Source organism: Anarrhichthys ocellatus, unplaced genomic scaffold (assembly GCF_004355925.1).
Source record: "Anarrhichthys ocellatus isolate YVR2014 unplaced genomic scaffold, GSC_Weel_1.0 scaffold1, whole genome shotgun sequence".
Classification (NCBI taxonomy): domain Eukaryota; kingdom Metazoa; phylum Chordata; class Actinopteri; order Perciformes; family Anarhichadidae; genus Anarrhichthys; species Anarrhichthys ocellatus.
This window is the reverse complement of record NW_022280031.1, coordinates 17,554,646-17,576,389: the sequence shown is the minus strand read 5'-3', so window position 1 is coordinate 17,576,389 and position 21,744 is coordinate 17,554,646. Positions and strand designations below refer to the sequence as shown.

Genomic DNA, 21,744 nt, shown 5'->3' with positions numbered 1-21,744 from the left:
CACATGTACATCTACTACATTCCCGTTTACATTACAGTCGATACATTTTGCATTTACTGTGCACCCGTCTACCACAAATGTGTTATTCTATTTCATATATTTTGTCTTCCATCTTCGGATTTTCATTTTTACGTGCGTGGTTTTCTTCATTTCTTCATATTTAATGAGCATTGTTGGAGGGAGCCTGAGATCTAAGAATGTTATAGCCAACGACCTTCAAAGCGTTCACTTTCTTTACGGCACTATCTACACGTCAGTGTCACAAACACACAGACGGTTAAATTACAGGCTGATGCAACAAGTAAAGATTATTAGATAGCGGCAACATTTTGACCGACTCTCTTGAGTTTGGTTGAATTTAGCACCTTCCTGCTCTGCTGTTAGTATTTTTTTTATATAACTGATGACTGCAGATTTAGATCACATGGACTCTGTAGTAGAGGTGATTGAGCAGGTGCCATATCTTAAATATTGCACCTTTTAAAGTGTAAAGCCATAAAATGTGTGAGATTGAATATAAATATTAAAACCAAAGTAAAGACATTCAGACAGGTGAAGCTGGTGTATTCAACATTTATTTTCTGTCATTTTAAAAACGGTTTGAGGACAATCAAAATATAAATACGTTTCTCTCACTCATCCGATCTCACACACACACACACACACACACACACACACACACACACACACACGCGCGCGCGCGCACACACACACACACACACACACACGACCCCTGCCACTGATTCCGATGTTTCAAAAAGGTGCAACGACTCTCCTTCACGATCAAACCTCATCATCCAGATTTCAGAAGCTACTTAAAACAGAGAGAGAGGAAACATTTCATACTGGAGCTCATCAAAGTGTCTCTTTACAGCCGTAGTACTCGGCTTGATATTCTTCATGTGACTTTCCGCAGTCACACGAGCTTCACTCCTGCTGTTACATGTTGTCTGTCGTAGTGAATCTAGAGAATAAGTTGTGTTTTGTGTCGACAGAGTGGTTTAAATCTGAAGATCCGGCTGTCTCAAGTGTCTCCAAGTGATAAGACGTATTTGAAAATAAAATGTACATCTCTACTGGGACAAAGTCCTCCAGCAGGCGGGAAGTGATTTATTCTATGGTTCTAGTTTTGTTCGTGACGGACAGAAGCAGAAGATCTCCACCACACGTTCAATCACAGGTGGCGAGTTTTAGTCTGATGTATTTTAATACAACTTCTTTTTAAGAAGCTCGTCATTTCACCGCCCCAAACTCCGATTTATTTTAATTCGACAGTGAAGAATTTGTTGCCTTTAATTTGCGGTTTATTTTATGTGTAAAAGCATGTACGATATTTAACACCTTCATGGTGTTGCATTCAAGAACACTAAAACATATGAGAGATGTGAGTGACACCGGCATTGGAAGAGATCCAACACGGTAAGCAGACACGGACGTCCTGTAGAGGACGACGGTCCTTCAGGTTCTTTAACAAGTTCAAAGACATTATGATCGACACGAAAACTGACCGACAGACCGCTGCTGTGGTGCAAACTGCTGTGATACGGAAGTAAACATCTGGAAGTGGTGAAAAAAACAGATCATCTTAAAACAGACGCTCGTGATTGTCGTGGATAGCCAATCAGAGTGGAGCGACATCGAATGAATCAACGACTATATCGATAATTAACACTTTTTACGTCTGTAAAGTGGCTTTTCTTAACATATGGAAATAAAAATTACTGATTTGAGGTAATGCACTGAAAAATGCAAAACCACCAGTGTGGTCTTTTCAGGAAAACAAGAACCCCAAACCTTTTAACCGACAATATCACCACACTGAGAATAAACAGAGAGGCGAACGTCAACATCTGGGTCTCATCTGGCGGCTCGACACGCGAGTCAGGAATAAAGTGAGAATCAAACCGACGTTTACGTCTTCTCGTGGTCTGGAGCTTCCTGTCAGACCGGTCATTAAACCTCAGCTTTCAGATGAGAAGAACACTTTTTTTGAAAGATCGTCATCTGAAAGCAACTGGTTACGTTATGACCCATAAACATTCCCAACTCCCACAGACCAAATGAAAATATATATTAAACACAACAGAGAAACGTATGGCAGTCTATCGGGGCACATGGGACTGCACTGTCCCATGGAATGAAAGAAAGAAGCAAAGAAGGATAGAAGGATAGAAGGATAGAAGCAGCCCTTTTACCGATATCACAAAAAAAAACAAAACATGTTTTAACACTTTGACTCAGTGCTGCGCTCGACGTGGTGGATTCACAAAGTGTTTAGCTGTTTCCTTCCGTTCTCTGAGGCAGTGGCGGATGCGTCTGTACAATATTTACACTCCTGAATACAAAACAAAAAGAGGTACAAATCATACAGAGAGTTCATCTTCAAATCGCTGCACGAGTGAACAAAAAACTAAATTGTGAAAAAGGATAATTTAGTCAATCAGGGAGGTAAGATCCCCTAAAACAGAGCCGGGGTTAAATGACTAAACGGTGCAGGTGAGGACGGACGCGGACGAGAGGGCGGTCTGACACTTCTGTTGTAGAAATCACAGGAAGCTACTGTGATTTGTGTAGATGTAGATGTATGACACTGTGGTAGACACACATTGGCCTGGCTCCAGATCTCACACACAGACGTGGCTTACCGGTCAGCCAATCACAGCTTTGCTCGTCACGATTAAGAACGTGGACGTCGTGTTCCTACGTCTCACAATGACGGCGGGAGAGAATTGGCACAAAAACAGAGTGTTGTGAATTCAAATCAAGATAAATGTCGCTTTAACTTCTCCTATCAACCGCTGCCACGGCTTCTCTGTTAACTGAACACGTGTGATATGGACATTATTTGTTATATCTAGTGGAAGAGCCTCGCACGAAGAAGGAGACCGTCCTCCATCAGACAGCGTCTCTTCTTTTCTTACTACTTATAACATCCTACTCACGGTGGCTGTGATGCAAGAGGACTGACATCGACCTGTGTCGGGTCGGTTGATCAAAATACAATCATCTCAGACACAATGAGTGTGTGTGTGTGTGTGTGTGGAGACGGTGATATTCTGTATTTTTCTGCTTTGTCAACAAATCCCACGAAAAGACGTGAACCAACAACAACGTGATAGTCGGTCTCTGAACACCCCCCCTCTGGTTCCTGCTGAAGGCTGATCTTAACCACTCAAACAGGAATAAATGCTGCATTTGTTGGGGACTATTTTCAGCGGTGGATTAATCCTGCTCTAGTGAGCAGCAGCAGGACGGTGAGTGTGTGTGTGTGTGTGTGTGTGTGTGTGTGTGTGTGTGATTGAGTCAGAATAAACTACAGTGTGTGTGTTCACAATGAAGGAAAGTGTCCCCCAGTGCAACAGTGAGACTCATCGGTGTGTTTTTAATGTTTTTGGACGACAACGGAGCGCTGTGACACAGAGGAATAAGATATGTGGATACAAAGACAAGTTAGCAGGATAAGTTGTTGCTGGTTTTGCTTAGTTCATGGGATTTGTTGACAATAAAAAGTATAAAATATGACCAAATTTATCCTTAAAGGCGTCTCAATATATTTGTTGTATTGAGAGTCTGTGATTCTGCTTAAAAGAAATGTTCGTACAAACCAGGTTGTATGATTTTGGGTGACGTATTCCATTAAAGTCTCATCTTCGCCCCTCTGGATCCTCTAACGGACATTCAGTGTGGCGGCGGTCGTTAAACAGGAAGTGAGCAGGAAGTGAGGGAAGGAGGTTTCCTCTTTTCCCCACCGAGGAGCTTCTGGAGGCAGACGAGGCGTCGTCGTCCTCTCTGATTCTGAACCCGTCGGCATTGAAATTAAACAGCGGAGAGCAAAAAAAAAACCCTGAAAAAAAGTCCCACAAGTTCCTCTCCGGTGCTTTAGAACCTCTCTCTGTGTTCTGTCACTCCATCTGACAGAAGACAGAAAGACAAACTGCTTCCGTCTCCGTCTGTCTGTCCCTCTTCTGTGTCCGTCTCTTCTGTCCGTTGTCTCGGTCCGTTTTGCACCGTGGAGGCCGGCAGGGGGGGTCAGTGTGGGGGGGGGGCGGCGTTAGGACGCCTTGCCCAACTCTATCTTCTTCTGGATGACCCGAGCCGAGTGGTAGATGAGCGAGTCGATCAGACCGGCCACTGCAGGAGAAGGAGAGTCAGATTTCATCCGCTGCATTTGGATTTCTACTCGCTCTCACGCGTTGTTAGTCTGCGGTACGTTATGATGTCACACAGACGCACTGACCTGTAAACACGCCTCCAATGATGGCACAAACCCCCGTTAAGAAGTGTGTGAATGATCTGAACAGAAAGAGAGAGAAGATGCATTTAGTAAGAACATTTAAAGAACAATCTTACCTTTATTGCCGTGAATGTGCATCCTCCGGACAGATTGGTAATTCAAATTTAGCTGTTAAATCTTGTTATTAACGTCACTTAAACCCATTTCCCCTTTAAAAAGGCAGATTGCAGCTCAAGCGAGGACACTTTGTTATTCTGATCTTAACTTTCTCGGACTAGTTTTCGTACGGTGGGCTCAAACCAGCGAGCCACATCTGATAACTGTGTGACTGAGCAGTGTAAACATGATGAATGTGTGTAGTGTAATGTGTGTAACTGAGCGTGTGCTTCATGTAAATAGTAATTAAAGCCCCCCATAAACACCATACAAGGCAACGCGTCCTGCAGCCATACGTCCTACATTGAAGTCCTGTTTTCAGAGATCCAGAGAGGAAAATCTGTCATTTTAACAGCGTCAGAATGAATAAAATGATTTAAGATGTTTGCATTGATATCATGTTATAGCACCAATTTGAGTTAATGGTGATATCGTCAGGCTATGAATAAACTAAGGAGGATATTAGAATGTGAATTGCAGAGTAAACCAGGATGATGTTATGAAGTGTAATTTATATTCGTTTTTCAGAGTCAAAATTGCTTTGATAATAAAAGTTCTGCTGAATCACTCGTACAGTTCTGTTCGTATGAGTTGTTCTCAGTGGTGTTTTACTGCAGAGACTCCGCCCTCTTGTGTAGAATTATATTTTCTGGTTTTCTTCTTATTTTACTTATTTATTTTAAGTTTCCGGGCGTCAACCTCAATAAAAAACGAAGCGACCAGCTGCCACAACATGACGCACGCATCCAAGAGGAAGCTACCGAAATGGCGAACACGACGGCGAAAGAAACGCAAATGCAGCGAGAGGAAACGCCGAGCGGACGAAACTGGTTCCAAAAGGACGGTGACCCTCGTTGAGTCGAGGAGGAGCCATCTTTGAATGTTGTGTTCACAAACAGCAACCGACAAATGTTCCTCATCGTGCCTTTAAAGTGCCTCTTTAATACCGTTCTTGTATCTATTCATTCAGTCTCTGGTTGGTTCCAAATCTTGACTCAAGCCATATGAATCAGACACTGAGTGAATTATTCTTTTTCAGCCGGTTGAATGGAAAAAATATTGAATGAAAAATGTCTTGAATCATTTCAAACACTTTCCCCAAATAACTTAATCTCAAACTCAGATCATGACTGTAGGTTTTTTCTCTCTTCTCATATGTTGCTTCCTTACTCAACTGTTTTAAATTGTTTTTATTTATATGCGTTTGTCAGCCATTTCTATGTTGTAACGTTTTGTTTTAAAATGCTAAAGTTTATTATTATTTTCAATATTTAGGAGTTTAAACAAATCTGGACTCGAGTCAAGAGGCAGTTTTCCCGATTTCTGCGTCAACGGAAGTCTTCACGGTGCTCTAACGGACCTCAGCTCCTGTGGTCTCCTACCTGTGTTTCTCTGTGAATTTAACCATCATGGGCGACAGCTCGTATAAAACAAACACGCCCGGCAGGCCCTGGTCTCCTATCAGCCCGTTGGCCACTTTCTCGTGTCTGGTGACCGAGAACTGGTTCGTTTTTACCACCTACAGAAATAAAGAGACAACAAAACAGGTTAGATTCAGCCTGTTGCAGCTCTCAGGTAAACATGACATTAGATGGGGTGAGACACCTTAAAGTAAAGTCTCATGATGAAAAGAAAAGGATTTAACAGCACCAAGCGCTCATAAAACAATCAAACGCAACACTTCCTTCTAAATCTGTCACTTCAACATTTCGGAGTGACATGAAAGAGGACATTTAAAGATGAACTCACCTCTCCATCAGTTTTCACGTAGATGGTGGGAACAATCTTCACAAAATACTGGTACATCATTGATGCTGTGGGAAGAGAAAGGAAGCCCTTGTTAAAACTCAAATACATGTTTTGGGGTTTTGGTTAGTTTGTTTTTATTATTATTTTTCAGACTATGATATTTCTACTAAGTAACATTATGAATTAGGACTTACTTGTAATTAAGTAACTTTATACTATAAGACACCACTGGAGACTCTTGAACTGATTAAATAATTAAAATCTAAATAACAGCATTACTAAAATAAACCACTGGGTGGCGCTGTTTGTTTTTCCTCATGTTTCTCCTCGAGGCTCATTTCTCCTCTTTATCCTCCTCCTCCATCTTTCTCTCCTTCCGGTTATGGAGTTCTGCTAGAAAGACATTTAAACGCAGCTGAGCTCTACAACTACGAGGAATCCTCCAAATTAGGAACCATAATAAACCAAACTTATTTTAAAACACACACTTCAAGGTAAGGTCGTATTTACAGAATGCATTGATCCAAAAGAAACTATTTAATCAGTGAAAACGTGCCGTGTTTATGTGTCAAGGCCACAGGTTTAACGTTACACAGTGTTAGCATGACATCTAGCACGTCAGTTAGCATGCTAATCTAGCACAACAAACATATCTGGTGCATTTTACAGCATTAACATTAGTAACTATAATGCGGTATTGTATAGTTACCGTGTAAAAACTACGGTGAAGCAAACGGCTGGGTTATCTTTTCTTACACAACTGTGCTAGCTAACGCTAGCCTAGCTCGCGAACGTTAGCCTAGCTCACTGGCTAATGCAATAAGAGCGATTAACCTAAAATCACAGATTTAGCAACACAACTTAATCATTAACCAGCAGCTTAACTACCACATGTCTTTAGTCAAAGTTAGTTAGTATAGATTACCAGTTTAGTAACCACTAAATGGACTACAGCGACTGGTTAAATTAGTATAATAAATTACTAGTAGCAAGCTAGCTAGATAGGTAGGTCAAATGTCCGTCCCGTGAAGCAACATTACTAAGCGTCAGCTGCTAGTGATGAAACTACAGCATGAATAATGTAATCAAGGGTCTGGGCGTTTCTCCTACACATGTTTTAGTAATAGTCACATTGGTCTTGCTCAGCAACCTTCAGACCTGTTCAGTATTTTAGTTCCAGGTACAGATCAGAACTGTATCTCACTTCCTGTCTATCTCATCTCTATTTATTCTTCCTCTCCTGTTCCAGATGCCCGTGGCTGTAGGTCCATACGGACAGACCCAGCCCAGCTGTTTTGACCGGGTCAAGATGGGCTTCATGATGGGTTTTGCAGTGGGGATGGCTGCTGGCGCCATGTTCGGCACCTTCTCTTGTCTCAGGTGAGTCTGCACCCAAAACATTCTGCTTTTATAGGAACAGTAACTGCACATGTGGCGAGATTGAGAATGTGGACCTGGTTTCGAGTAAGACCAGCTGTTATGGTCCCAGAATCAAATTCTTACATCGATGGCCACTGCCGACATTTTCAATAACGAATGTCATTATAACCCTTCACTTTGCTCTAAACTGTCAGCTCACTTTGGGAGGTGGTAGTTGAATTATTTTCCATTTTCTGCCAAATCATTAACAACCTCTCTTTGCCTCCCAGTGACTGAAAAAACTGTAGGTTAAAAAAAAAAAAAGCAGATTCCTGTGAGCTTGCCCGACCTCACAGCAGCCACCTGCTGAGTTTGAGGCTCAGTGTGGTTGAGGGTTTGATTCCTGCAGGAGTCTGTCAGTTTCCTACGACCTACCAATGATCATAAATGGTATTGTCATGTAGTCCGCTGTATTACAGCCAGCGATGTTCGTTTAGTGAGTGTGCAGCGTACAATTCGGGGTGATGTCAAGAGTTGAAAAAGGTAAAATAGCATCAAGTTGTACTTAATTTAGTGCACTAATGGAGCAAAATGGATCTGAAGAGTAATTCAAAAGTTTCAATAATCGGCCAGACCTCTGCCTCGCTGTCCACATCTATTTTATCAGCAACTCAAATGTTCTTGGTGTAGTTTTGTTTGTTTTTTAAAAACGGAGCCAATCAGAGCTTTGTAGGCTGAATATTGACGTGAAACAAAATGGCTAACATGTTCAGTCGACACTAAACTAAAACTGTCTCCTCTGCCTCAAGGATCGGCATGCGCGGCAGGGAGCTGATGGGAGGAGTGGGGAAGACCATGATGCAGAGCGGCGGGACGTTCGGCACCTTCATGTCCATCGGGATGGGCATCCGCTGCTGAGGACGAGGAGGGACGACCTCCTGCACACAGTCACTCAGCTATGAGACTTTTCCAGTAACTACAACTATAGCCGTCTGTCCGCTCGACGCCGTCACGCTGTCAACCCACCGTCTAGTTTTGTCAATAAATATTCACATTCTTCAAAATGGTTTTCAGAGTGGATGTGTTACTTTGTGATGTCACCAGAGTTTCTCTGCTTAGTTTGTAATTCTACAAGAGAACATCGGTCTCTTACGATGCAGCTTCTCTCTGATTGTTGTAAGTTGGTGCAAAACGCAGCGATAGAAATAGTCTCTCACAAGGGTCTGACAAGAAAAACCTCAAGTTTAGTCCAAATGTAGGAAACGGGTGGAGTCAAACCAGAAGAAGGATTATTGTCACATCTCTTCTATTTGGGTTAAATTCAGCGTTTCAGTAGTTTTCAGGATCCGGTGCAAATGTGCATTTATTATTATGGACACTGTTATAAAACTTGTTATAGATGCACCCGAAAATGCTGCTCACATGTGCAGTAGTTGGGGAAAATGTACACATTTTGGGTAATGCATCGTCGCCCACGCAGATGAAGAAATTTATACCTCAAATTACATCCTCGGCTTTGAAAAATTGGACGAAGCACCGACCTGATAAAGTTCAGATTCAGTAGAATGATGCATTATTTTTTTAAAGAACTCATTTAGTTTGAACACTAAACTATGGTGCTACACTGAAGCTTAAACATTTAGACGGGGACAGACCTTGTGGCGCCGTGACGTCCGTCTCGTCCAGAGGGTTCACGATGCCGGGGTAATCTTTACCGAACGACAGGTGTTTTATCAGATGGGTCATGTTTATCTGCAGGACGACGGACAAGAGGGGTACACTTCAACTCTTCATAGCAGTTAGCATCAAGTAAACTCTTTATATTGTATTACTATGGACAACTGAGTATTTCTAAAATTATATAATGTACCAAACTAATATTTAAACAAGCAAAGAAAATAAACATTTGTTAGAATAGTTTTAGAAACAGAAACTAGCATCAGTTGAAATACTTACGTTGTCTAATCCGAAACTCTGCAGGTCGTGAACTGCAAAAACACAAAACATTTCACATCACTTCACTTGTTGATTCCAGAAGCTTTAAAACACACATTTAGTAAAGAAAAGGGAGGGAATGTCTCTGAAGCTGCAGATCTGTCAGAAATGTGAGTTATTGATCAGTTTGTGGTTGATTATTGCCCATTGATTCAGTTCATGTGCAGATGAGACAGCCAGTAAAGCTGAAGCCGACAGTCACAAACGCACACGTTCATGTCGGTGTTAGTCGCTGAATGTCACGTCTGAGGTGCTTTTCATTATGCTAACATGTCTCCTCGCTTCCTTCCTCCCGGTGAGGATGGAGGAGACACGTGTGGAGGTGCGGCATTTATATGTCACGCCAATCGGTAAAAGAGTTCCACGTAGGATCCACCCGTGTTTCCTCGCCGCCACAATCTCAGAGTAACAGGAGGAACGTGGACTCCAGGAAGCTAAGGTTAGCATTCTGAAAAGCACCCGCTGGTCTCCGCTGGCTGAGGCTCTGACCTCCCTTACATGTGGTTTGCATTCATAAACATCAGTGTTTTGAGGCAGTTTTAGACTTAAATTGTTACGACTTATCACGCTGAGACTGAAGTGATGTTAGACCGTACAGTCATGTGGGTTAGCGTGCCCTTCACAGGTCTGCTAAGGAGGATTTAACAACACTCAATATTAGAGCAGCTTCAGTCTAATAATTTTAAAAGGGGAAACAAACTGGATTCTCAAAATCGACGATCGACTTAAATTCAATATCTGTAAAAGTTTTCCTTTACTAAATATTTGTATACTAGCAGTACGTTGTGTCCATGTGTCATAAACAGGTAACTGTACAGGAATGAGCAGTCAGTGACGTTTCTACATATTTATAAGATTTAAGAAAGACTGCAAAGAAAGATGGACTTACTTTCCACAGCGTGCACTGCAGAAAGAAGAGAGAAGAGTCACTATAATGATGCAGGTAGACAACAAACCACGTTATGTTAATGTGTATGAGGGCTGCACAACTCTGACAAAACATTATTTTTCTTTATATTTCAGATTATTACTAATGAAATATTAAAAACGACCAGTGGCGCACGAGGACCCATCTTTTTATAACTTACCTCAGGCTTTCGTGCTCATCATTCGGTTGGTTTCAAAGTATTAAAAGTTGATTTACAAGCTGGAGATTTTACATAACGCCAGATATTACAGTGTGGAGGATTATGGTTTATTCTGTGGCAAAGAGAGGGAGCTTTTGAAAATATGTATCGTCTGTCAGGGTGGTCGTGCAGCCCCCAAACACATGAGACTTTAAGGTCAGTCCGGAGACTATGGAGGGAGTTTGGGACCAGAATGAGGCGGATTTATTTCAGCCGGAGTCTCGTTTACTGTCAGATCCTTCAGCGCGAGTGATTCTTGTCTCTTGTTTCGGCTGCTACGCGTTCAAATATAAGACCAGACGAAATCAATGTAACACGTTCAACCAGATTCATTTAGAGAGCAGAGGACGATGTGTTCAGGGAAGAAAAATAACAGCTCAGACTTCAGACACCTGCACGACTTTAATCAACCTGCCAGATTGATGTTTAAAACTACCTGAAGACTTCAAACTCAGTGGCCAAGTTCTCCTCTTTAGTAGCCAACTGCAGGTTAGTTCAAATTAGAAGCAGCTTGTAAACTGGCTCTTTTCCTGCCGAAGGGGCCGTGAGAGAAGATTTATTTGAGCATTTGTTAGTTTTCTTGCTCTGGTTTAATGTGCAGATGAGAGGAACTTTAGCAAGCAGGTGAGACGGGACGGTCAAGATAATAATAATAATAATAATAATAATAATAATAATAATAAAGAACAAAACTAAAACACAATGAAGGCAAACGTCGGCAACAGCAGTCAAAGGAAAGGAAGCAAAGAGGAGACGTGCAGAGGAAAGGAAAGTGTTTGCTGATGTATCCGGTGATAATGTTCTTGGCTTTAACTAAATGAAATGGTGCCGGTCAGAGCAGATGCATTTGGTTTGTTAGCTTCTGTTTGGTTTTGGGTGTTGAGTCAAAGAAATCCTTAATGAGGCTTTTTCACTCAAACAGATCTGGACAGAAACACTGACATCTCATTAAAATGGTCAAATTTTATTAACACTTGCATTAGCCTTAAAGAACGTTTATCAGTCAAACTCTACTGCACTGTGGAAACAGAGGAATGATGTCGTGTCATCGAGTAACGGAGGTCACAGACACGTTTTTTAAAAGTTAAAAATAGTTTTTTTTTTTTTTTTTAAATCAAACTACGCCGATTCTCTGATAAAGACTGAGATGTGGTTTAAACCTAAAAAAAACTTCAGCTCAGATATATATATATATATTTAGTTGTAAGTCTGCAGAATACACAGCAAACATTAGACTCATTTCAGCAACACAAGTCCTGATTTTGATCATTTGTGACTCGAATATCGATGACTAAGACTTGAGCTTTGACTTAAAAGTGAACGGGATCACCTGAAGAGTTAACAGAAGGTTTAAAAACGTATCAAACAACAGAAGCTTCAACAGAAGTGAACCATCACCATGTGAGCTGCTGCCTGTGGAACAGAACTGCAGCGCTGCACTAAACAAATACTGCGTCCAGCACCAACATCTTTATGATCAAACTACGATCAACACACTGAAACGTGTTCAAACAGGAATCACGCTGACTCAGCATGGAATCAGACCTGATAGTGTTTAACACCCTGAGTTGTGATTAATGAATGATTTGTGAATGAGTGTGTGGATGATGAATGGATGAGAGAACAGAGACTAAAGATAAAAGCACTTAGTAGTCAAACGTTTCTGAACACCCTTTATTATGGATTCTTATTACGCATTTTGGGGGTTAAGCGACGCACTCGTTGTCTATAAGTGTGCTCCGATTGATCGGCTGATATTTGTCCTAAATAGTTTGATCGGTGGTCTCTGTAAGCGCTACAGAAGACTTCAAACAGACCCTGTAATCGGCCGATACTGCTTCATGGATCGGTCCTGATATCCAATGTCATCCCCAGCATGACATATTTTTGCTTAACAAATGAATGCGACTACCCTGGACTACTGCCCCTGACCTCAGGCCCAGTTTCTTGTGTGTGGAGCATCTTCACCAGTAAAAAGATGCCGACAAAGACTAGAATCTTTTTAGTTTGTGATTTACTGCAAAGTCTTAAATCCAAGCAGGTCTCTAAAGTCTGTGTGTCTTTGAAGGTAGTTTTAAAAGTGTAAACTTCACCCTGTATATGTTCGGAACATGTACAAAGTGCTGCAGTTTGACCATAGAATAGGTATCTGGATGTCATCTGATACCGGGTGTTCAGAAGCCTTTGACTGGTTCTGTGTGTGCGCGCAGAGGACGAGGTCTCACCGTGGACATGAGACTGCTGGAAACTTTTTCCCGGAGCAAAGTGGAAATTTCCGGCCACCTGAGACACAAAGAGGAGGAGAAGGTAAATAAAACACAATCAATATAGTCACAACATTATGAGAAGGTTGTTCTGTTGTAAAACTTTTGGTCAAGATCAGCTATTGTCTTTCTGAAACACAAGCTTCCCTCTGACCTCCTCCGTCTGTCATCACACAAATGGCATCGTGGGAAACGATCAAACAGGTTTTTGTGTTATTGTCAACTGAGTTCTTCTTGTTCCTGAATTTTTACATTTCCACTTGTTAAACTTCCACATGTTCTTGTGAACATTTCTCCCAAACCTCCCGGACGTCCTCCAGAAAACAACAAGATGAGATGAGAGTCGTTCACCTTGTTGACCTCCAGGAAGCCGTAGACCTGGCAGCCTTCGTTCTTCTGCTCCTGCATCTTCTGGGAGAAGCCCTCCCTCTTGCACTGCTCGATGGTGTCGGCGTTCTTGAACGCCCAGCCTCGCCGCCGGTACGCCTCCCGCACGTCGTCACAGGTGTTACAGCATCTGCACACAAACACATAATAAAGGAGAAATAAATATTTATATTTTAAAACAATTGTGTGTCTTTTCTTTCTAACATCACACATATGTTATTGTCTTACTTGAGGTCTTCGGTCTCGGCTCCGTAGCAGCTCTCACATCTGTTTGGGTCCAGTGAACTGGGGTCGAACACTTCACCGTCGTCCGCCATACCGAGGTCTACGCACGACAACGCAAAACCAGGATTTAGTTTAACTTAAAAACACTGAAACTGTATTACAATCGTTGTTCACATACATGAAATTTGACTCCTAGAATTGAGTCAGAACTTTTGCACATGTGGTTCCCTGGATGGGTGTTTTTGAATGTGTTTTTGATGTTAGATGTTTGAAATCGGGTCTGTGGTTAACACAAGCTGAAGAGATTCTCTTGTGAATTCTGAAGCGTTTACGTGTCGTTATAAAGGCGTCTGAATGGGACAACAACACTCAGACTAATCCGCCTTCACAGCCTCGTTGTGTTTATACTCGCCCTCATGCGGCCGTGGTTAACGTTAGCTTTTTACTTCTGGTGATTGCGTCCACGCTTCAAAAATCATAAAAGCGTTGTTCACTTGTGAAAATGATCGCCGGGGGGCGATTGTGGGTAAGTGGATAGCAGGGCCATCTTTCAATCAGAGGGTCGGCGGTTCGAACCCCGGCTCCGGCTCCGCTAGTCGCATGTCGATGTGTCCTTGAGCAAGACACTTAACCCCAAAATTGCTCCCGTAGCTGTGCCTACGGTGTAGAAATGTGATAGACTCTGAATTGTAAGTCGCTTTGGATAAAAGCGTCTGCTAAATGACTGTAATGTAATCTTACATTACAGTGTAATCTTGCTGAACGTGTCAGTATCACAAACGTTTGTTCGCCACAGAGCTTATTTTCTGCACTAATCCCAAAACGCAACAGAAGAATCCCTTTGGCTTTTTGTTGAGGGAACCAGTGAGACGCTAACTTCCTGGTTGGCCTACAAAACTACATCTTCCCTGCAGCGCTCTATTCAGCAGCACTGAGCTGCTGTGTCATCTGTTAAAGTGCTGCGCTGTCAAATCAAACACATGCAGCTAAACTTTCCAGCTCGACCACCTCGCTGTGTGCAGCTTCTAGCGTTCTGTTAACTCCGCTGTTTACCAAAGGAAGAGGAGCAAACACTCACACCGGCCTTCCTAAATCCTACTTCTACGACTCACATGTACCTGTAGCCATCTGACCACATCAGTGTACCGCCTGTCGACCCTCGATGAGAGTCCGGAGCTCAAACGTCAGAGTAAAGTCAAAGTGTACCGTGTTTGTCTGCCTCGAGGGTCACAGCTTTCAGGTCTGTGTCCAGCCGCTGTTTGAACAGATTGTGTTCCACGTCCAGCTGCTGCTCGCCGGCCACGTCCATCGCATCTATACTGAGATCTGAAGGGTTAAAGAACGGCAGAGGGTTGTTTGTGAGCGACATGTATTTGTTGTTAGCGTGCAGCTAAAGCAGCGAGGTTAACAGCGGTGCTAACTTACAGGCGCAGGGCATGTGTGGGAAAATGACGTCGATGTTGATTTTCAGTTTGTCTCCTCGCGACGTGTCGACGTAAAGCTCGGGGTGAACCTGCAGCGAACAAACGTTTTACTTCAGTCACAACACAAACATGTCGATGCTGATGCACGGTCTAAAATCTATACATTTTAACAGGATTTTCCTCCCCAAAAAATAAGGTAAATACGCTCATACTACACTCCTACTGACCTGACTAGATACACAACCTTTCACTCCATGAAACAAAAGACGCCGACTGACATCAGCTTATCTCTGTTGAAGTCTGATTTAAAAGATGTGCAGTCTACGACTCTCTTACACACTTAGAAATTATGATACATGGGTCATAGAATATTATATAATAATAAAAACTACCACAGTTAACAAGCCAGCAGCGACTTAACATTTACATTTTAGGATAATGTAACGTTGCATAAGAGTTTTGACCACTTAAGTTGTGCACGTGCTACCTTGTGACATAACCGACAGCAGCCTGTTCAAAGCACTTTGGTCCATAAAGAACCATTTGAACATTAATACGATCGTGGACATATTTCAGCCCTTTCAGGTGGTAAAGTGATCAGTTTTGGGGAGCTCTGGTGGATAGTCTATCTGCTGTGAATGTCAATAACTTCTAATAATGTAATCGCCCAACGTGACCTTGTGAGTGAATGAGCTTCCTCACTGTAATCTGGATAACCACACACGGGTTATTGTGTCACATTTAATTCCACCCGGAGAATCCTCCCCAGTAAAGGACGTGCGTGTGTGTGTGTGTGTGTGTGTGGTAATCATGTGCTGTGTGATGAACTCACCTCTTTAGTGAGATAGTACTGCAGCTCAGAGATGAACAGGATCAACATGATGACTCCGCTGATGACCGTCACTGCACAGACACAAAGAGGAAGTGTGTGTGTTACAGCTGAGACGAGTTGTTTGACATCAGTGGTTAAAACATGCACCACCACTGGTATCAGCCTATACAGGAAGTATGCGGAATAAACGGCTGAAAGTAAGTTGATATCACAAAAGTATATTTTAAATATATCTTAAGTCTATATTTGCTTTTCTTATCATTAGCCTAGTTGATATGTGGCTCTATATATTGAATTAAAACAGTTTAATGTGTCTATTCTGCATAAAATACAACGTTATGACTGTAACAAGTATTAATAATACAGTTTATTTGTATAGCGCTTTAAAAAAGGTACTCAAAGACACTTGACATGGTAAAAACAGAAACAATAGAAGTAATTAAAATAAAAAACAAACAGATGACATCATAACAGTAAGGAACAACGCGCGTGTTTAAAATATCTTTATGATTTGTTTGCAGGAGGAATGATTGAGTTAGCCTTGTTGTTAGCCGCAGCAGCAGCTAACACGCAGCTCTGACAGATTAAATGAATCTAATTAAAACAGGTGTGAAGCGGCTCACCGGTCGCTCCTCCCCACGTCTTCACTCGGAAATCCTCCAGAGTTTTGGGATAAGCGTCAAACTGTTTCAGCTTATTTAACGCGTCCATTTTTGTAAGCCACAGAAGCACCGCTGAGCACAAACGTTACCGACAGATTCCTACAGATACACACATCAGTCCTCCGCTTTCACTTCCGGGTCACTCACGTGGCACGGTTCAGCCAATCAGAGCCGGCCGCGTTATTTAGACCTTTTTTCTTTCTTTTTTTGACGAAATAACATATTTAAATACACCTCAAAAATAACGAAAGTAGTAGAAAGAAAACCTCGTCAAAATCAGATTTCATTAAACAGCTTGAATTGAAGTGGATGAAGCAGTACTTTGATATTGTACTTTAGTAAAAGTAGTAATACCACACAATGGAAATACTTTGTGACAACATGCATTAAAAGTAGAAAAGTATTACCATCAAAATATACTTAAAATACCAAAAGTAAAAGTATTCACCATGAAGAATTGCATGGAAGATTATAAATTAATTTGGAATAAATCCAGTATTTTAATTCATCTTATTCTGAAATAGACCATTCTGCGTAATGAGTACTTTTACTTTTTAGTGAAGTATATTTTGATGCTAATACTTTTCTGCTTTTACTTAAGTAAAACCTTTAATGCAGGACTTTTACTTGTAACAAAGTATTTTTTAAATGTAATATTGCTACTTTCACCTTAGTAAAAGATCTGAACACTAAACTTAACTTAAAAAAATAAAAGTAGAGTTAAATATTTGCCTCTGAAATGTAGAGTAGAAGTGTAAAGTAGCAGAAAATGGAAATACTATGATAATACCATGCCTGTACAGTTGTCATGTCTTTTTCAAACCTTATTTGATTAAAAACAATCCATAAATTCAAATAAAATTATTAACAACATAAACTATACATTATATTGAGTGCTTGCCTGTTTGTATTTTAAAAACACTCTTAGAGATCTGACCAGTAAACGAGTACAGTATGTAAATAACTAAAGACTATCTATAGTGAAGTAATGCAAAGGACAGACATGAGATTCAAATACTTTAATTAATTCGACTTTGTACAGGTTAGAGAACAGAAACTTATTGACATATTCAAACACTTAACATTACAAACGGATCCAGAGCAGATCTCATAACAAACTTCCTCAATACGGTGGATGTAGAAACCTATTTTTGTGCAAACATTAAATCCTGTGTTGGGTTTTTAAAGCAAACTGTGACTTTCATTTGTTAGCATTTGTTTTCCACAGTTGTGACATTTGGAAGGAAGGAAGAATAAAGACAGAAGCTGGTAGAAAGTGATGAATAAATGTCCACAGTTCAGAGTTCATCAGCATCACTCCTCCTCTTCCTCCACCTCAAGCTGCCGACGAGAGGCGAGCTCCAGCTCACCTCGGCCTTCGCTCGCCTTCACTCGACCTCTGACCCCGAGGTCAGCCACGGCCGTCTGAACCAGCTGCAGACGGGTTTCTCTGAGGGAACGTCTCAGCTTGGCCCGCCGGTTCTGAAACCAGATCTGAGAGAGAGAGAGAGAGAGAGAGTGGAAAATGAACGTGGCTCAGATCGCAGGAGAAGAAGCTTTAAGTACGTTTCATGTGGCCATTTCTTCTCACCTGCTTCTTAACTTTATACGCTCACACTCAGAATTGTCCCTTTTCTCATATAGTGTGATAAGCTACACTAATTGATCGTGCGAGAGACACAAACATGAATCTCATTGTGTTACTGGTTTTAGAGTACTGTCCTCTGTACCTTTTTTACACCCATTTACTTGTATTAGAGTATTATTAAAGCTAATATGAGGAACTTTAAATTTGTGTTGATTCTGGCGCCCCCTGTGGACTAAAGTGGTAGTGTTTCTGAGCATCAGAGTCCCTTTAGGAAACCTCTAATTTTACTGCAGCAGGGTCTGACAGTCTGCTCCTCTCAGTCCTGGTTCAGGTTCTCCCGTGCCTCCCTTCCCTCCAGCGGGTCCAGCAATATGTCCTGGGTCTCCAGCAGCGTGGTGTCGCTGTTGGCTCCCAGAGAGGAGAAGCTCTGCTCCTGGAGGAGGAGGAGGAGGAGGAGGAGGAGACGCTGCTGCTGCCGGGAGCTGAGCTCTCCTCCTCCCTCCGGAGCTCCGGATCCGGGTCTGTCCACAGTGGACCGGTCTCTGCTGGAGGCCCTGCTGGAGTCTGAGCTGAAGGAGTTTCTGGTGAACCTGCATGATTTCATCTGATTTCACCAGAATCCGACCCGGTGGCTCCGATGGCGAGCATTAAGAATAACTATAGAAATAGACCATCTTCTCTCTGATGGTCTCTTTACTGATGGAGGTCTTATAGAGGATCAGGATTAAACAGAGACTGTTTCATAACCAGATAAAAGTTCCTCACAGTAACTTTAAAATGCTTGAAAAGGAAAGACTAATTAATTTGCTCAATTTAAATATTTAATGGTAATTCATTAAGCTTGTCGACACTAATTCGACTTTTAATTAAGCCAAGACCTGTAACACGGCCTCGGTGAGGTTCTCTTTTAAACACCAAACATGTGTCCTGGTAGTAAAGTACGTTTATGAACCATTACGCCTGGAAGCATCACAATACTCTGTTGGATTCAAACAGTTTGTGATAACTTTGCACTGTGGGCTATGTGAGGTTTCAGAAGCAGTAGAGAGCTGTCTTCCTTCCAGGGTGGAGTTCTCATCGTGTGCTGTATGAACCTGTATTCTGTCCTCGTCCAGGTCCAGCCTCCCTGCCAGCTGCTCCCTCAGATGGATACCTGGATAACAGTTCACCTGAAACACCGTCTCCAGTACATTCACCTGCACATCAGAGAGATCAACAGACGGGTCCTCAACTTCATGGCATAACCGAACTTAGTGTTGAATGAGGATCTATTTGTTCGACTGATTGATTGACTGATTGATTGATTGATTGATTGATTGATTGATTGATTGATTGATTGATTGATTACCTGGCTGTTGGTGAAGGCGGTGCGCGGTCTGCGTCCGATGTACCAGTTTGATGTCGGCCTGGGAGAGTCCAGCTGATGATGATGATGATGATGATGATGATGTTGTTGTTGTTGAGAACACTTACCGTTTCCTCTGTGCTCCTTCTCGGCTCCGATCTCTGGATATAAACAAAATTTAAATACATTTTAACGGGTTGATATTTGCCTTGACCACCTAACAGTGATCCATTTATTATGTATTCACAAAATATAAAAGAGAACATTTTACATGATTTCTTTGTAATGATTACCTATTACGTGCTTCATTAAACACTGATATTTAGTTTCATTTAGGTTACAGTTCAGTTAAGTTTCATTTAGGGACAAAGAGACAATACTGTGATCCATCAATAGAGAAACTAGAGGCTCAATGAGAAAAGGTGGTTAAGAGTCGTTGTCCCAGAACAGCGTCTGTTAATAATTATCTCTGTAAAGCACTTTGTAAACTCTGTTTATAAAGGTGCTATAGAAATAAATGTATTGTTATTATTATTTCAGAGAGGCTGCAGGAGAGCTCTACATTTTCAACAGCCACGGGTTGAATTGGTTTGTCCAAAAACAAAATGCTAATTGAAATATTTTCAGGCAAAGGGAAATATTAGAAAACTGAAAATGACTGAATAAATATATCAGCAATTTTAGGTAAATTAAGGAAAATATAAATAAGGATACAGAACTCAGCAGTTATATAATTACACAAATGAATGTATTTATAGAAAAGCAAGATTTTTACCGTTATAATCATTTACAGGATATTGTGGTGCACTGTGTTATTTATTTTTATGTCAAATCAAATGGTGTTTGCAATAATAATTGAGCTTTATATACCTCAACTTAAATATTATAAATGTGTGAGCCATGGGTCACACATGCCACATGCCAATGGGTCAATTCAATATTTCTACAATTTTATAACTAAGCAATACATTAACATACACAATAATATCAGATTGTTGCTTCATAAATAAGAAAGAAACTTGGCTTTAAAGTCCAAACTCTTTGCTCCTCACCTGCCCAGGGTCGGTGGAGCTTTCGGCAGTTTCCAGGTCTTTCCGGCTCCAAACCCAGAATCCGATCGATGGAGAACGCCGGCCTGCTTTCTGCCGTCACGGAGGCCAGAGCGGACGCCATAATGATGGATCTGACTAACGGATCAATGAACAGCCCCGAGAGCAGAGAGCCTCCCAGCGTGCTAACAAAACTACTGGCAACAACCAAAAAACAAAACAAAAAAATAGTTCCATAAATCGAGTTTCTTTCAATATAACAGCTGGATGATGCTTGGAGTTCTCCACTGTGGACCTGTGCTCTGAATGGATGGTTTGTAAGTCTGAGCTACATGTGAAGCAGCAGGAAGACAAACCGCTGACTGCTGGTTTAAATGGGAGTGGAGGATTTACACTGGCCACCAATTAGAATTAAGAAGTGGTTTTTCCATGTGAATGAGGTTCCCTGAGGTTCCATACAGCGGCTAATCTCTGCCGTGTGTGTGTGTGTGTGTGTGTGTGTGAGTCACTGAGAAACAGCGTATTTACATTTTTAATTTTTCATTCAACACCTCTAAAAAATTAGCAAACTTTGCAGGACACAAAAACCCCATCTTGTGTGTGTTTGTTTGTGTTTTCCCTCATGTGAATCAATGTCGAGAGAGTATATGAGAAGCTTGTTTTTAAAAACAGTCACACAAACACAAAGCCTAATTCCACCCTTTTCTTCTGAATTACCAAAGTAGAAAATCAGTTTAGTTTTCACGGGAGAAGAATACGTCCGTCCTTCTGTTACAAGTCTGTGACGGAGCTTTAATCTAATAATAATAATAATGATAATGATAATGAGGGCAATAATAATGATCCGGGGGGATCCAGTAATGCCATTAGCCTAATCTGTGTGTGTTGTGATGCAGAAGAAGCTTGTAGCGACTGAATGCAGGTTGAAGCAGCGGGGAGGAAAACCTTTTCACAACCAGATTAGCTCCTAAGGAAGGCCCGAAGCAGCTTTAAACCAACCGCACACTTGTTTATTTATCTCACAATGAACAGCGGGATGAATGTAAGGATGTGATGATTACAGGCAGGAGGGGAGGGGGGAGTGGCACCCAAACTCAGCTTCAGTGTGATGACGTGTGGAATGGGGACACCGGGGATGTGTCCGTCTGTATTTTAGAGCTCTTTTAAGACAAACTAGTTATGCGCGTCTGCTATTAATCTCTAACATTAGTCCCTTCTACTCCTGTTCTATTTGTAACATAGCCTAACATTATGAAATACAAATTATGATTTAAGATACCGAGAGCTTTTTATTCAACAAATGACTGAACATAATTAGTTTGTTTGTGTGGCCCAGAGTTCAGGTCTT

General features: G+C 41.6%; 3 protein-coding genes across 4 annotated transcripts; 1 reads left to right on the top strand and 2 right to left on the bottom strand.

The window, feature by feature from the left end:
- Positions 1 to 3,318: 3,318 nt before the first annotated feature.
- Positions 3,319 to 16,526, bottom strand: ergic3 (ERGIC and golgi 3). Of its 2 annotated transcripts, XM_031849904.1 has the most exons (14): positions 16,376 to 16,526; positions 15,753 to 15,823; positions 14,922 to 15,009; positions 14,703 to 14,822; positions 13,500 to 13,596; positions 13,236 to 13,401; positions 12,846 to 12,903; positions 10,383 to 10,397; positions 9,455 to 9,486; positions 9,154 to 9,250; positions 6,140 to 6,204; positions 5,773 to 5,909; positions 4,238 to 4,293; positions 3,319 to 4,131 (listed from the first exon to the last, which is right to left on the bottom strand). In XM_031849904.1, exons 1-14 carry the CDS (start codon positions 16,461 to 16,463, stop codon positions 4,052 to 4,054), a joined length of 1,170 nt encoding a protein of 389 aa, XP_031705764.1. In that variant the 5' UTR covers positions 16,464 to 16,526; the 3' UTR covers positions 3,319 to 4,051. The 2 variants fall into 2 exon arrangements, with proteins under 2 accessions (XP_031705764.1, XP_031705773.1); XM_031849913.1 differs by lacking the exon at positions 10,383 to 10,397.
- On the top strand, positions 6,500 to 8,565 carry romo1 (reactive oxygen species modulator 1). Its single transcript, XM_031849925.1, has 3 exons — positions 6,500 to 6,633; positions 7,389 to 7,519; positions 8,308 to 8,565. The coding sequence occupies exons 2-3, from the start codon at positions 7,389 to 7,391 to the stop codon at positions 8,414 to 8,416; spliced, it is 240 nt and encodes a 79-aa protein (XP_031705785.1). The 5' UTR covers positions 6,500 to 6,633; the 3' UTR covers positions 8,417 to 8,565.
- A 1,202-nt stretch (positions 16,527 to 17,728) lies between the features above and the next one.
- hesx1 (HESX homeobox 1) lies at positions 17,729 to 20,520 on the bottom strand. Its single transcript, XM_031849839.1, has 4 exons — positions 20,400 to 20,520; positions 19,351 to 19,508; positions 19,097 to 19,198; positions 17,729 to 17,908 (listed from the first exon to the last, which is right to left on the bottom strand). The coding sequence occupies exons 1-4, from the start codon at positions 20,518 to 20,520 to the stop codon at positions 17,729 to 17,731; spliced, it is 561 nt and encodes a 186-aa protein (XP_031705699.1).
- Between the last annotated feature and the right edge of the window lie 1,224 nt (positions 20,521 to 21,744).

Excerpts from the sequence above, each read along its gene's own strand:
- romo1 (XM_031849925.1), top strand. The coding sequence starts at position 7,389 with ATGCCCGTGGCTGTAGGTCCATACGGACAGACCCAGCCCAGCTGTTTT. Across the intron at positions 7,520-8,307 it reads GGCACCTTCTCTTGTCTCAG|GATCGGCATGCGCGGCAGGG; the intron begins GTGAGTCTGCAC and ends CTCTGCCTCAAG.
- ergic3 (XM_031849904.1), bottom strand. The coding sequence starts at position 16,463 with ATGGACGCGTTAAATAAGCTGAAACAGTTTGACGCTTATCCCAAAACT. Across the intron at positions 15,010-15,752 it reads AGTACTATCTCACTAAAGAG|GTTCACCCCGAGCTTTACGT; the intron begins GTGAGTTCATCA and ends TGTTCGCTGCAG. Across the intron at positions 12,904-13,235 it reads GCTTCCTGGAGGTCAACAAG|GTGGCCGGAAATTTCCACTT; the intron begins GTGAACGACTCT and ends TTTGTGTCTCAG.
- hesx1 (XM_031849839.1), bottom strand. The coding sequence starts at position 20,520 with ATGGCGTCCGCTCTGGCCTCCGTGACGGCAGAAAGCAGGCCGGCGTTC. Across the intron at positions 19,509-20,399 it reads GCTCCACCGACCCTGGGCAG|AGATCGGAGCCGAGAAGGAG; the intron begins GTGAGGAGCAAA and ends GTTTATATCCAG. Across the intron at positions 17,909-19,096 it reads TGGACGAGGACAGAATACAG|ATCTGGTTTCAGAACCGGCG; the intron begins GTTCATACAGCA and ends TCTCTCTCTCAG.